The sequence below is a fragment of the Cnephaeus nilssonii genome (genome assembly GCF_951640355.1).
Source record: "Cnephaeus nilssonii genome assembly, chromosome: 21".
Taxonomy (NCBI): domain Eukaryota; kingdom Metazoa; phylum Chordata; class Mammalia; order Chiroptera; family Vespertilionidae; genus Cnephaeus; species Cnephaeus nilssonii.
The window spans coordinates 18,368,050-18,384,779 of record NC_137092.1 but is presented as its reverse complement, the minus strand read 5'-3'; the positions used below and the strand labels follow the sequence as shown (position 1 = coordinate 18,384,779).

Below are 16,730 nucleotides of genomic sequence, written 5' to 3'. Positions count from 1 at the left end.
ACTTTGACATGCTGCAGTTTAGTGTACATGTAGTTCATTGTATTCCAATGATATCCAATGATACCTCAATAAAGCTGTTTTTATTTTTATTTTTTTAATGTTTTTTTTATTTCAGAGAGGAAGCGAGAGGGAGAGATAGAAACATCAATGATGAGATGACTCTTGCACGCCCCCCACTGGGGATTGCGCCTACAACCTGGGCATGTGCCCTGACTGGGAATCAAACCATGATCTTCTGGTTCATCGGTCAACACTCAGCCACTGAGCCACGCCGGTCAAGCAATAAAGCTGTTGTTAAAAAATTATGCCAGAGACCTATATTTATGGACATGGAAAAATGCCACAAATCTTGCTGCTTAGAAAAAGAAATGAAAAATATGGTGCCATGTGTGTAAACTAAAACTGTATATGGCATTTGGAGAAAAGAAATACTCATGACATCTAGCACTCAATACTTTAATAAGCTATTACATTAAATGAGATCATATACCGACATTTAAATATTAAATAAATCAAAAGCATTAAAATTAACATAGTGTGTGTAATCTTGGACAACAACAGAATCAAGTTCTAGGAAATGGTAAAAACAATCAGGTGTCAGAGAGATTACTCATGCAGCAAGCAAGCTGACATGCGCTGAATGCTGAATGCTCACCCTGGGTCAGATACCATGTTAGATTATTTAATCCATCCTTAAACTGCAAAGGCTATTATCTCCATTTTATAGAATCTACCTAATAAAAGAGTAACATGCTAACTGCCTGTACCTTCATGATGCCCACCAGCCAATCAGGATTATGCAAATTAACCCAACAAAGATGGTGGGTTAATTTGCATATGCAGATGCCGAGCGGCAGGGCAGTGCCGGCAGCCAGGGGAAGGAAGGCCCATTCTTGCACGAATCTTCATGCATTGGGCCTCTAATTATTTAATAAACACTAATTGGTTATTTCACATTTTCCTCTCTGTCTTTTAGTAACAGAACCCTGCTAGATATCACTGGTTTGGTTTGGTGTTTTTGTTTTGTTTTTTACCTCCTTCATAGGAAAAGCATTTTGTCCTAATTTTGTATCCCAGGATATAAGGTAAGTACATTACCAGCACCAATCAATCACAAGTGCTTGTTAAGTGACTACATGAACAAATCAATCTAACCCCAACACAAAAGTTTAATATAGTATGTACATACTAGAGGCCTGGTGCACAAAAATTTCATGCATGGGTAGGGTCCCTAGGCCTGTCTTGCAATCAGGGTTGATTGGGGCCTTCCAGCTGCCAGCCAGGGCCTGCCTTCGTTCCGCAATGCCCCCCTAGTGGTCAGCACACATCATAGCGAGCGGTGGAACTCCCGAGGGGACAATTTGCATATTAGCCTTTTATTATATAGGATATATAGAGTGTGCTTTATCAAATTTTATATTACTTACCAAATCTTAGTGCTGCAAGGATTCAACATATAAAGATCCATATTTTCTATAAGAATAGCAGATGTACTCTAGTTTAAAAAGAGGGGAAGGAATAAATTACTTAAGTAAAAATATTTATTTCAATTCTAAAGCTGTCTAGGATTTTTATATTTTTAGATCTTAAAACACACCTGACTCTGAAACACTCATTTGGGGAAAAACACTAATTTGGCTAAAAATTACCAGTTATGGCTATAGCACTGTTAGCCTTACAACAACACATTTGAAATTAAATGTCTATTACTATAAAGAAAAAGGATTCTCTATTGGCTATTCCTTTTTTAAAATTTCACACAGGTTTAATTAAAAACAGGGAACATGTCCTTAAGTAGGTAAATGGATAAACTGTGATATGCATACAGACAATGGAATATTATTCAGCACTAAAAAGAAATGAGCCAACAAGGCATAAGAATGGGACTAAACTTAAATGTATGTTACTAGGTAAAACAAACCAATCTTAAAGGCTACATATTGTATGATTCCAACTACTTGACATTCTGAAGAAAAAACTATTAGGTACTAAAAAGATCAGTGGTGGCCAGGGATTGGGGGGAAGAAGGGATGAATGGGCAGAGCACAGAGGCTATTCAGGGCAGTGAAAATACCCTGCATACTACCAAAATGATGGATACATGTCATTACATAATTTGTCTAAACCCACCAAATGATTGAAAACTATGGGCTTTGCATGATAATAATGTGTCAGTGTAAGTTCATCAACTGTAATAAATGTATCACTCTAGTGGGGGATATACTGATAATGGAGAAGGCAATGTAATATGTAAGGGGGGGGGGGGCAGATGGGAAATCTCTGTGCCTTCCTCTTAATTTGCTATGAACCTAAAACTGCTCTAAAAAATAAGTCTTCAAAAGAAATAGAGTGCAGTATATCAACAAATATAACTTAATTCACACAAGAAGAGCTCTTTAAAAGCATAATCCTACGTTTACTAGTGCATTAGGAAACAGCTCATGTTAAAATATAGTCCCCAGAAAATCACTGCCTATATTTATTAAAGTCACTAGCTTCCTATATGTGTAGAAAATTTTTATACTTAAGTACCTTGGCTTCTGGATTAGCTGCCAAAATTTTGGCACCACATTCTACTGAGGCATAATTATTTCGATTTTTCTGGACCTTTTTTGTGGCATGTAGACCTCCATTAGAAGATGCATGCATCGACTGACCTGCAGACAAACCTTATTACAAACATATATATGATGATTATGATTGAAAATAACCCAGCAACATAATGATCTCAAAAGCAACAGGATGCTGTCTAGAAAAGAACAGGTTTTAATGCTTAAGAGAATATTTTTAAAACCCATTGAGAAATTCAAAATGCTTCACCTCAATCGCTTTAAAATACCCCAATCACACAAATTAGCTACAAAAAACCACATTGCTTAACTTATGCCTAAATAATATAACACAAAGTGAAGTTCATCCATAAGAATCAAAGCTTTTAAAAATATAAAATACATATTTAATTCTATTAAGGATGAATGCTATCCTCTTTGTCCCCAATATTAAGAATTCTTAACTCTGAGAATTGGTCTACAAGAGCAAAAAGAAAGTATTAATATCTTTAGTGCAACTGTATTTACAGTTTAAAGCTTTATGACTCAGAACTTTCCATACCTTAATTTTCCTCTCATAAACTGATATGAAATCACCGCTATCACTGCTCTGCTATCTTTACCTTATTTTATCCTCATTGAGTAATTTATAAGAATGGATTTTAATTAGAATTAATCTGTATATAATTATACACAGATAAATTACATATGGGTAATTAATAGTACATTGGTAAGTATTAACTTTAAAAAGTTTTCAAAGTTTTCTTTTATTTTACTAATTAAAAAGAGAAAAGCATATTTAAGTTCCTTTATAAAAAGAAAATAAAAAGGAATCACAGTGCTATCTTACTTTTTTCTTTTTCTACTTCCATAACTTTTTTCTTCCACTCATCAAATGTTGGTATATCTTCTGGGTCTTTGGGACTTGTCACAGATGCAGGGTCAATTTCTTCTGGTTTTATATAATCAGAACTCTGAAAGAAACAAAGATTTTAACTTTCACAGAATACAAAGACATCCTTTGCAATTTAAATAGTTCCAAAGAAGACATTTTTGGTCTCTATCTGAAATCAAAGTAGAACTCAGAAGGAGAAAGGAAAGTTAACTGCCACACTGGGATGAGCCCTGTCTTTATGGTAAGAATCACTCTTCCATATAAGCCAGTCTAGTATTTCACACACAAATAATGAAAGGTAAAACATCCCTTTGAAATAATTCTGGTTGAAGAGCCTAAATTTAACCTTGTATTATTCAGTTCAACTAATATTCTGAAGATACTTAAATTTAATAGTCATAGCTGCTTCTATATAGCTCTCTAGAACCTGCTTAATTAAAGACTTTATGTATCTGATATCAAAGGGTGATAGTGGCAGAAAGCCACTTAATTGCATGTAATCAAAGAGTTCATATGAGGAACAACTTACACATAAACAGTGTACTGGCAATAGTACCATAAAGTAAAAACTTGCTCTCAGGGAGCACAGCTCACTTCTGTTTCACATTCTTCATTAACTACTTAACCCCTGATTTTACGCCAAATATGGTTAGCAAATTATAAGATTAGCTAACAACAAAAATGTGTTGTAATAACAAATTAGGAAATAGTGCAATGCATAATACCTACCTCATTTTTTAAATTTAAATTATCTGAAGCATTCAATGCAGATTTTGGATCACCACCACCCTGATCACTTGCTGAAACTTTTGATGCAAATTCTGATTTTGTTATCTTTCCTTTACCATGTGCAGAGGACACATTTTCTATATGCTGGCCAACAAGGCTATTTGAAAACAAAAGAGACATTTAAACAAATTTTAATTAAATAACAAATTTATACAATCTAAACTGTTACAATTATCATATACAAAGTAAACCGAAAAAGGAGCACAACGGGGATCAGCTTTCTCTCAGTCAGAAAGTGGAATCAAGCATCCACCAAAGTCCACTTGAATATGACACTGCTGTTACTACAGAGTCATACAAAGGCAACCGCTGCTCACACCCACCTTTCATGGGGACTGACAAAGGAAGGCTGGTCAGTGGGAACACTGGCATCCAGGGCCTCACCAACTTCACAGTCAGTTTCAGGTTGCTCAGTTTCGTGTGGCTTGGCTATAAGAATAGTACCAGATTTTTCTATTTCACTAAAAATAGAAACAAAAACAACAACAAGCTGATCATTTTATTCACGTTACGTAGAATAAGTTAAAAATGATATCAGTGATTTCCAAAACATAATCTAAGCCAGAAAAGAATACTTTTCCCTACATCACTTCCATTTCACTAGAGAGTCATGTTCAATATAATGAGAAAATAAGGTACTGTTCAGATATACACTATCCAGCCTTGAATTCTTTCTGGAACAAGCATTAAAAAAAAAAAAAAAAAAGTATTTAAAAGTTTTAAATACTAAGCACGTCTTCTGTTCCCTTGTCCCTTACTGGGACAAACTCTTAAATGGTAACTGGAACATCTCTATGTACAGTTCCTTCAACCCGTCCCTTACATTCTTAAGAAGAATATGTGTTTTATTTTTAAAGTGCTTGTGGTAAAGAAAAGGTAATGATAATATTAACTGACACATATATTCTTACTATATGCCAGATTTTGTCCTATGCACTGTATATATATTAACTCATTTGATAAAGGAAATCCTTAAAGTAGTATTAAGGAAATTTTATTTTGTTCTTTGTACTGTTGCTCAAAGGAGCTAGGAGAATTACATAATAGGTTTTCTAAATTAATAAAACCTTAAGCCTACGTGTTCTGAATATTTATTATCAAATTTGAAAAAGGTAGGTATTCACACAAACACATAATTATATATTGGAATGCCATAGTGATACTTAATGCAGTGACTAATTTGACACTTGAATTTTTCATAATTATAGAAAAGATTACTCAAGTAAGTATTGTGTTTCTTAAATAACTAGAACCTTACTTTACCTAAATGATATAGAGATTTCACTGCTGGGATCTAATCAGTTTCACTGCGTTAGGCAGCAAAATAAATAATCATTATAATCTCATTATACTAAAAAAATAATAAAAAGACAGGCATTATAACTTAGGTCTGCTATATAGCGTAAACTTCAAATGTGAGTAGCAAGCTGACTGATTCTATAAAGAAATTTTTCTATCTAATGAGATTCTTTTTTCTTTTCTCTCTTTCTAAACACTTACTCAAGTTTTGAGATTGGAATGATCTCTGAGGTAGATGAACTGGAAATATTTTCAATGTTTTCACTGCCCACTAAACCAGAAGAATCTTCATGTAGATCAATTGTAGAGTGTGTCTCAATCACAGGTGGACTTAACGTTTTTGACTCCATATTCTGTTTTAAAGAAATTTATATTAAATATTGAGATTAATAAATTATCTCTTTAGCTGAACAGGACTATATAAAAAGCATACCTCAAAAGTGGCAATATAAAGAATGTTCACCAAAAGAGTGAAAGTCCTTTCTTCCAATATTACCACCCTAAGGAATATAGCTCATATTAAAATACATAAACTAGGACAAAGGAGCTTATCTTTTGTCTTTCCTATTTCCTATTTTGGACCTACAAATATTTCCCTCTTACTGTAATTAAATAATCCTACTAGCAACATAGAAATTCTATGTAAATGTACAAAATAATACAACACACAGTTCTTGCCCCTGAGAAGTTAAGAAGATAATGAGTATCAAAAACAACACAAGGCATGTACAAGTAACATTAGAAGGCCATTAGGAATCTTGCTGCTCCTTCAGTCCTGGGTGTTCTGAGCCATTTGCCCCTCCCAAACACAGTCTGAAATCTACCTAATATCTACTCATGTTTGAAAACCCTACCAGCACCTCCTCCCCCACAGCCAACCCTAAATAGAATTAGCCATCCCCCTTCCTCTAGGCTCCAATGTTCCCTGTACAATTTTATCACAACATCTATACATCTATACATCTCTTCTTCCTCAACTCTTCTATAAACACCTTGAGTAAAGACTATATTCTCTTGATCTTCATATTCCCAGTACCTAGCATGCACCAGACATTTAATGCTTACTAAATGAATATCAAGTGAGAGGTGCTCATGCTCAGTTCAGAGAAGAGACTATGGACAGAAAAACTAGGACCCTGAAGAAAAGGAGGGCCAGTATGTGAGCAGAAAGAAAATACAAGGCATAGTCAGAATACAAAATGTGATCATTTGGCAAATTATTTACACTGAAATGAAAAATTCACAATGGAATGTAAATAGTTTTTATGGTGGAGGCCTTAAGAATAAGGACTATTATTACATTGTTAACAAATATTGTATGTATTATCATTTCAACATGTATTTAATGTAAAAATTTGAGGTATTTTGCACTCTTTTCTTTTACAAACTAAATCTGATGTATATTTTGTAATTATAGCAAATCTCAGTTTGGACTAGATGAACTTCCAGGGCTCAACAGTCACATGTAGCCAGTGGCCACGATACTGAACAGCACAGGTCTATAAGATGTGCAATAAGCACTTCAAAGTGTTTGAGCAAGAGTATGCCTGATGAAAAATTCTGGAAAATGAACAATGGTAGGACTGTTCAGGAGAGTCACGTAATTAGAAGGGCTACAGAGATCACTTCTCTCTCAGGCACAAATCTTTGACAAATGTCTTCCAGAAGCCAACAAAACGAAACTTACTACATCTCCTTAAATAACCCAATTAAGTCATAAAATAGCTCTAGCTGAATTTAAAAAAGAGAATTCTCCCTCATTTTGAGCTGAAATTTATTTCTGTTAATATGTGAGATAGTTTTTCCTTAGTCCTTCTTCCAGCTCAAATATCCCCAGTTCCTTCAGGCATGTCTGATATTAAATGGTTTCCAGATGCTTCAGCATTCTGGTAGGCTTACATTCTGGTCTAGTTTTTAGTATCTTTCATAAAATCTGGGGTACAAAATTAAAAATAATATTTGGGACATATGAAAGAAAAAAGGAAAACATTTTAACCTATTATTAATTCATATTCCACAAAAGTGATTAAACTTTGTTATCAAAATATTGTGTTCTACACACAAATACTTTTTGTTGTTGTCAGAAAACAATTTCCTAACACCTGAAAATCTGAAGAGAGAAGATATATTATAGTGAGCCAAAATAAAACCTAAGAAGAAATGAGCACTTACACCCAAACTTTCACCAAAGAGAAAATGGTCTCACTATTATTCAATCAGTAATTGTGCATTTTCTCAAAAGCAGTAGTAGTCTTAGCAGGTGAATAGTATTAAGGCCAGTTGAATAGTACTTCAAAAAGAAAAAGAATCAATATCCAATACTGTAACCAAATAGATTTCCTACCTTATGAAGTAGTTAGAAAAGGCATATCATTAAAAGTCAAAGCAACATAACTTACTGGTACTTCCACAACATAGTCATCTTTTAACTTATGTTCTTCTGGAGGAACAGGTAAGTTTGAACCCACTTTTCCCGATAATTCGGCACTGATAGGTCCCTCTCGTTCATCCTATATTGCAACAAACAAAAAGGCTAACTGATAAAAATTGTTTCACATAACAGTCCTGAAGCAATATTAAAGACCATCTCTTCCTATATTTTACAACCCAAACACTGTCTTGAAGGCATTTGACTCTAAGAGCTTTTATCTGTTTACACGTTTATCATCTATCTTCCTGCACTCCCCTCCTTGCACTCCACCTAATATATACACTAAATGAGGTCACAAGCCTCATTTGATTTCTTAATAAGCACTTCAATCATACCACCCCCCTATGTGTCAGGCACACAGTAAATATTTAAAAATGAATAAATGTATAGTTCTTTGTGTCATCTCTCTTTTGACACTCATTTTCAAGTATGGATTTCAGATACCTTTGTCTTTAAATCTATCTTCTAGAATACAAGTTTCACAAAAGTCCACACTAATCTCTGTTTAAGCCTGGATAGCACATAACAGGTACCTAAATGTTTGCAGAAAGAATGTTTTCCCTCTTAATGCTTTGCTTAAGTTCCTTCTTTTAACATTTAGTTTTCAAATTTCTCATCAAAGAAGAGATTGGATCTAAGTCTTACAGATTGTGGGTGAAAGCATAAAATTATACTCTTTTTGGAGAAATATTCAGCAACAGTCTTCAAAATTTTAAGTGTTCCATCTCGGAAATATATTCTACATAACTCAAAAATTTAAATAATCCCTTCTAAATGTGCCAAAACCCCAAATAACATAATTATATGTCTTCGCACACACAACACACACAAATGTACACAAACACATATACACACATAGCTGAGACACTGCAAGCTTGTCAATAAAGGAACATTTAATAAAGTATATCTATATAATGAAATAAAAATGTAGCTCTTCAGATTATAGAAATATAAAAAGGTATCCAAGAGATATTATGAGGGGAGAAGGGGAAGTCTATCTATAGAATATTCATAGGATTTTAATGAAAATAAAAATGTTAATTTGTTTGCTACATAATAGTATATCTATACCTGTAAAGAATGTTCTGAACATTTTCCCAAGAAACAGTTGGGAAGGGAATAGGGAGGGGAATAGGATATAAATATAAATATTTTATAGTCAATATAAATTCCTTCTGTATTTTAAAATAAGTACATTAATTAAATGCAGGTGGGGATGGGGGGGAGACAAATCTAGTCAATACTCACTTTTTATCATTTAAAGTAATAAAATAATAAATTATTTAGAGACTATCAGATTTCCTGGACTCCTTCTATTCATCCCACCCAATTATATAAAACAAACTGCATAGCCACTGATTGCAGACTCCCCCTATAAACCTCATTTCTAATAGTTTTTAATTGATGAGACTGGGATTTCTTTAGAAATCCTGTATCTATTTAGTGCATTAAAAGTGAGCCATTAGCTTTTAGTTCCCTGAGTAGGTGCTATCTTTCTCCCTCCTGTAGGACTATGGATGTCCCGACATTTGAGATATAAGCAATAAGAATCTATAATAATAATAAAAGCGTAATGTGTTAATTAGAGCGGACAGCCATAATACCTTCAGAACAAAGCCGGGGCTGCCGAGGCCGAGCCCCTTGAATAATTTCATGCATCGGGCCTCTAGTAAATATATAAATATCTTGGAGATAGCTTTATTTCAGAATTATCCAAGTAACTCCTCAGATTATAGTAAGGAAAAATTATAAATCTCCACCACCAGAAATTATGTCATAGAATTTTTTAAATTACTTTTATTCTGAATATGTTGAGGAAGTCTTAGAAAGCTGACACAGATTACATCGTCAACTTTAAAGTACCTTTTTCTGGAATTGTACATCTTCATTTTCTAGCGCGCAACTGTCATCTTGAGAGTAATATGATGAAGCTGAAGCTGAAGAACTCTCTTTACAACACACACGCCAACTGGGAAGCCTGTGAAACGTCCATTATCACCACCACCAAAAAAAAAAAAAAAAAAAAGGAAAAGGAAAAGATGTTAAGCCAACATATTCTCTATTATGCGCTAGAATTTGGGTCAATAAACACAAGGATGGTTCCTATCTAATGCCCTTAAGAATTTAATTTAATGATAAGACAAATGTACCTAAACCAAGGATTTTTTTATTTAAAGCCCTAGTAAAAAATATACTGTTATCAGCATCCCAAATAAGGGATTATTAATTTCATGAAGGTAAAACAGGAAAGACTTCACAAAAGGAGTATCTGATTATTATCCCAGAAGGAACAGGGAAAGCTATCAAAGAGCTAACTAACCTCAGAAAGCACCAGATGCCTATGATATTCTAAATTCTACCAAACGATTAAGAACAAATAACTCTAAAGCTACCTATGCTATTTCAAAGCATATTGGGTTTATATGAGGAACTTAATAGGGACATCAAAAATTAACAGAAGTAGCACACACAAATGAATACCACAGGTTAACACAGCTTATGAAATCAGACACAGAACCGACTAAAGAAACATTAAAGAGGAAAGTCTCTAGGAACACAGCAAAAAATAATATTATGATCAAGCAGATATTCAGAAGTCATTCAATATAATAAAATCTATTTATTTAGTTTTTCCATGCAAAAACATCAAGGAAAAATATGATTATCTCCATAGGCGCTTAAAAAACATCTGATAAACTTACACATCCCACAAGTCAATAAAATAAGTGGATATTTAACATGGGAAATATATATGCATAATACACAGGCTTAAAAGCCAGTATCACACTTAGTGAAGAAACCTAAAAATACCCTTATTTAGGTCTGAAACAAGACAAGAATGTCCATTATTACTATTATTACATTATAGGAGGATAAAAGGTATATTAATAGACTACACATGTATTCACCTATTTTAATGAGAAAAACTTGTTATTTACCTATAATTTCCACAAAAACTTTTTTAGGTATGGTCTTAATACTTACTAGATTCTTAAAAAATACTACAAGTACAGAAGGAATGAATGACCCTGAATAAAGTAAATGCCTAGGTTCAAGAGGCATATTTTAAGGACTTCAATCTTTTCTTAAATCTGATTGCTTTCATTTTAAAAAGTACATTTCTATATAGTTTTTTTCTTGAAGGAAGGTTTTCAACTTGAATGTATAGTGACTGAAGTTTTTCTTGTAGTGACAACCTAGAATCTAACATTGCCAGACATTCTGATGTTTTAAAAGAGTATGTTACAACTATGTTTCTAAAAATGATGATTAAGGTTTAAATGTTAGGATAGAAGGGGTATCAATTAGTTCTTACCAAAGGGAACAGAAGAAAGACTCAGGAAATTTTTTCTTGAGAATATAGCAACTAAATTGAGCCTGGAAGTGCCAAGGAAGACTTCATTGAGAGAAAACAATCTTTGTCTACAGCCATACCACCCTGACCGCGCCCGATCTCGTCTCATCTCGTAAGCTAAGCAGGGTCGGGCCTGGTTAGTACTTGGATGGGAGAGAAAACAATCTTTAATGTGAAAGTGATTGCTGGAACACCATTTTTAATAACATCAATGCCTCAGAATGATAGCATTTTACATCTGCCTAACAGAAATACTGAACTAGCTGTCTTCAACAATTATTTTTTATAATCTTATCAAAGAAGTCTTGCAATAATAAATTTCAGGACAAGTTAATGTGCAATGAAGAATATGCTGATATGCAAATAAGCCAATAATTGTCAGGTAGGAGGCAAAACTAAACGGGAGTCTATCAAACTTTCTAATGAGTTAATATTGTTTCCCTCTGAGTTATATAGAAGAAACTATATAAGCACTTAAGGCTACCTAGTAGGTACCAGATATTATGTTACATATAGGGCTTTGTTAGGCATAATTTTCAACTCATTAAAAATCGGAGTAAAGTTATAATGACAAAACATTAAAAAGTAGCAATTTTGCCCTAACTGGTTTGGCTCAGTGGATAGAGCATCATCTGCAGACTGAAGGATCCCGGGTTAGATTCCAGTCAAGGGCACACGCCCGGGTTGTGGGCTCAATCCCCAAAAGGGGGTATGCAGGAGGCAGCCCATCAATGATTCTCTCTCATCATTGATGTTTCTATCTCTTTCTCCCTCTCCTTTCCTCTCTGAAATCAATAAAAATATATATTTTAAAAAGTATCAATTTTAATTAAGTAGACAAATTTTAAGTTAATTAAAAAAACATTGTCACTAAGAGAGAAATGTATTATCTATTGGTAAAAAGATATAATGATTATAAATACATATGCACCTAACAAAATCACTTCAAAATATGCAAAATTACTGATAGCTAAAGGTGAAAGAAAATAGTAAAAAATTATGGTTGCCTATTTTAAATTATGTCTTACAAAATAGTAGATGGATAAAACCTAAGAAAACATGAGATTTGTATTATATATAGGCAACAAGCTTGCCCAAATATATAGAACTTTACAACAAATTCAAATTAACATTCTTTTCAAACACTATATGAAATATTTCCCAAATAATGACCATCTACTAAAGCTTCAAAAGAAGACTCAAATTCCAAAGATCAAAATCTAGTAAACTATACTCTCTAAGCACATTGCAACAAACTTTGAAACAGAAAAATAGCTAACAACATTCTAAGCCTGGCGAAAGAATTATGCAGCAGAATAATCCTTCATTTAGAGGAAACAATAAGGAACATTATGAAATATTACAGCGGAAGACTTACAGGTCAAAATTGGTGGGATATAGACAAAAGAACAGGAAAACTATGCTTTTGAAGGCAACTGAAGACAAATACTGAAAATGACAAAAGACACTGTAAATCCAAAGGAACAAGGAAGGCTAACACGGCAGAAATTCCTGAAATAGTGAAAAAAAGGCAAAGAAAATTAAGAAAACCAAAAGTTGGTCCTTTGAAGAAAATATTAAAAAGACAAATGCTGGCAAAACCAATTAAGGAGAGTTGAGGATGTGAATTAAACTATGGTATAAAAACATGAAAGAACTACAGACAAAACAAATTGTTTTAAATTATAAAATATTACAAACTATATATACCAATATATTTTAAAACTTAGAAAAAAATAGATGTTTCTAGGAAAGTAGCAAAATTGGCGCAAAGTATACAAAAATTGGAATAAACTAATAATTAAAGAAATTTTAGTGTCTTAATCAACACCTCATAAAGAGAAGGAGGAAATCCCAACCCAGGCTTTCTTTTTTTAAAATATATTTTTATTGATTTCAGAGAGGAAGGGAGAGAGAGAGAGAGAGAAACATCAATGATGATAGAGAATCACTGATTAGCTGCCTCCTGCATGTACCCTACTGGGGATTGAGCCTGAAACCCGGGCATGTGCCCTTGACTGGAATTGAACCTGGGACCCTTCGGTCCGCAAGCCAATGCTCTATCCACTGAGCCAAACTGGCTAGGGCTATTTGTAAATAATTTCGAACTTTCAAAAGTATTTCCAGTATAGTACAAAGAACATCCATAAACTCTTTATCCATTATCTACCTATTGTTAACATTTTACCCATTTTTTCCATCATTTGCCATTTGCTTATGGCATGCACCCTTGCTCCCGCTCCCTCTCTCCCTTTCTCCATGTAATTTATTTGTAAGTATACAGTATGAGCATGTATTTCCACAGAATGAGGATATTCTCTTATATAAATATAGTACAGTTATCAACTTCAGTAAATGTTACACTGACACAATGCTCTATCATCTTTATGCAGTTTTGTCACTTAGCACATTAATGTCCTTATAGCATCCCCACCTACCACCTTAAGTACAAATTGAGTCTTGTCCTGCATTTGTCATCAGCCTTCTTTAATCTGGAATAGTTCATGGCCTTTATCTTATGTAGCACTGACATTTTTTAAGAACATAGTCCTTTTATTTTTAAACTAGAGGCCCGGTGCATGAAATTCGTGCACTCGGGGCGGGGGTGGGGGAGGTCCCTCAGCCTGGCCTGTGTCCGACTGATGGCTTAGGCCCACTCCCCGTGGTCAGTGCGCGTCACAGCGACAGGTTGTTCCACCGTTCGGTCAATTTGCATATTAGCCTTTTATTATATAGGATAATATAATCCTTATTTGAGGTTTATCTGATGCTTCCTTATGACCAGGTTCAGGTTATATATTCCTGGCCAGAATCCTTCATAAGTGATCTGTGTCTTTCTCCAGGTAATACATCTAGAAGAAGCATACAATATCCATCTGTTTCAGCACGAGCAATTCCACTGTTTAGTGGAATGAGAAATAAAAACAGTCCATAAAAAGCCTTGTACAAAAAGATCCACAGTAGTTTTACTCCTAATAGACAAAAACTGGAAGCAGCTGAGATGTCCAATAACAGGAGAATAAACACACTGCAGTATATTCATACAATGTACTACTACTTGCAAATTACTGATGAATGAAACAACATGGATAAATCTTGGAAACTTTACCCTGCGTGAAAGAACCCAGATATAAAAATAAATACTGTGTAATTCCATTTAGATTAAATTCCAGAATTAGCAAAACTAATCCATGGAAAAAGAAATCAAATCACTCTTTGTGTTTTGGGGGATTTGCTAGAAAGAGACATAAGAGAATATTCTGGGGTAATAGAAATGTTCTATATCTTGATGGGGTGTGGGCTACACAGATGTATGCATTTGTCAAAACTGATCCAACTATGTATAGTTAACATATGTAGATTTCACTATATGTAAATTATTTCCATTTAAAAATATAAACAAAAAAGTCAATATTTTTCTCCCCAGTAATAACCTGGAAGATATACTATTAGCAATAATAAAAGTATAAAATAATTTCAAAATTAACCTTAGTAACACCACCATTTATAACTCTGGTAACAATCATAAAATGAAGAGATAAGTAAATGAAGAATTAGTATTAACACAGATGGAATGCTGGTGACAGCAATGTAAAGACAATAATTCTCTCCAAAGTAATTCATCACTCAAATATAAGTCCTATCAAAATACCTGAAGGATCCTATTGTTCTAAATACAATATGGGGAAAAAGTGACCCAAGAATAACCATATTAACCAGAAAGCCTAAAGGTAACTAGTTCACCTTGCCAGATGATTACATTTGTTACAAAACCACTCTAATTAGACTACAGTACTGGGATAGCAAAAGATAGGCAACTGGAACAGAATACTCCCAAAAGCATTCCTTGGCATAAAGTCTCTCTTTAGAAACAACCTACACACAGTGGTCAATAAATACTCATGGAGTGTATCAATGACATGAGGCCTTCCTGAAGGTATCTGCTAGAATTCATTTTAATGATGATTCTACTAACTAAATCAAGTTAAAAAAAAAAAGTGTTTAGTGGAAAAAGTAGGAAAAAAGAATGAGATCAATAGTATTACCATTTATGTAAATTCTCAAACCCATAAATAAAACATTACTTTGGAAAGAAACACACATGATTGAAAAATGCATCGAGGGGAGAGAAACCAAGATGGCGGCATAGGTAAACACCTAAACTGCAGCCTTGCACAACAATTTCAAAAATACAACTAAAAGTCAAAACGGACATCATCCAGAACCACAGGAAAGCTGCCTGAAACGCCCACAACTAGAAGGAAAGAGAAAACCACAAGGAAAATCAGAGGAGCTGTGAAAGCCTGAGGTACGGAGACACAGGTGGAGACATGGGCGCGCGTGAGTGCGGGGAGGACGGAGCCAGAGAGGATGGGGCGGCTGAGTGCCTGGCCGGCATTCTCTAGTGGGAAGGAGATAAAAGCTCCAGATTGCGCTGAACCCCAGCTCTGACTGCACTGAACCCCAGTTCTGGGCAAGACCCTGGGAAGCCAGGCTCATACTGGGGGAATCTGGGCTGTAAGGCGGAAACTCAGGGGAGCGACGAAAGGCAGAGCTCCGGAGGCGCGCACGTGAATGCGCGCAGAGGACGGACTGTTGACTGTGCCGCTGAATTGCCCTGATGGGAAGGAGACAAAAGCTCCGGACTGCGCTGAGCCCCAGTTCCGACTGCACTGAAACCCAGTTCCAGGCGAGAATCTGGGAATCCAGATTCATTGGGGGAGAGACTAGGCTGTTTGGCAGCGGAAGAAACTCCAGGGCGCCTTTCTCTCAGAGGTGCTTGCAGGGAGTACAGAGGGACACTGAGACCCAGGAACCTCATAGGGCGGGGCTGACGGGAAGCCAAGGCTGTAGGCTCCACCCTGAAACTCCGCCCCATCCAAGCTGAGCACAGAGGCTTTTACAATTTTGCAAGTCTAGTTGAATAAGGCTGTCTCCTGGCATAGACAGAGCTGATCCTCACAGCCAATTGGCCTGGAGGTCAAATCCTCCCAGTGTACCAACAGCAATCAAGGCTTAACAACACCAAGACTTTGCACTCAGCCCACAAAGGGGGGTACCAAGAGCAACCACCTAGGGAGATTGGGGAAGCTGAGCTACCGGCCCCTATAGGTCACTGACCACACAAAGCCACTCCATCAACACAGGGAGGCAGCCAAAATGTGGAGACACTGAAGCAGGTCACGAATAGAAGAGATGGAGGAAAGTAATCTAATGGATGACACAGTGTTGAGAACCACATTTATAAGGTTACTCAAGAATCTTCTAAAAACCGCTGATAAACTTGAAGAGACCTTCAAGGACCTTAATGAGAATACCAAAAAAATGGAAAAGGACCAGTCAGAAATTATGCATACACTGTCTGAAATAAAGAATATACAGAAACTCAACTGTAAATCACCGTACCCCAAG

The 16,730-nt window shown here is 35.1% G+C and overlaps 1 protein-coding gene across 6 annotated transcripts in view; it reads right to left on the bottom strand.

Moving 5' to 3' along the window:
- SUCO (SUN domain containing ossification factor) overlaps positions 1–16,730 on the bottom strand; it is a 59,270-nt gene that overhangs the window by 36,107 nt on the left and 6,433 nt on the right. For 4 of the 6 annotated variants that reach the window (XR_013812918.1, XM_079760669.1, XM_079760665.1 and 1 more), the window contains exons 2-9: positions 9,827–9,941; positions 7,932–8,042; positions 5,734–5,885; positions 4,557–4,694; positions 4,174–4,330; positions 3,400–3,523; positions 2,533–2,669; positions 1,428–1,495 (exon numbers count right to left, since the gene is read on the bottom strand). Coding sequence is in view for 5 of the 6 variants with exons in the window: in XM_079760669.1 (XP_079616795.1) it covers positions 1,428–1,495; positions 2,533–2,669; positions 3,400–3,523; positions 4,174–4,330; positions 4,557–4,694; positions 5,734–5,885; positions 7,932–8,042; positions 9,827–9,941 (1,002 nt within the window). In the remaining variant the exon portion in view is untranslated. The remainder of the gene's footprint in view (positions 1–1,427; positions 1,496–2,532; positions 2,670–3,399; positions 3,524–4,173; positions 4,331–4,556; positions 4,695–5,733; positions 5,886–7,931; positions 8,043–9,826; positions 9,942–16,730) is intronic. The other 2 variants (XM_079760666.1, XM_079760668.1) reach the window with 1 other exon arrangement.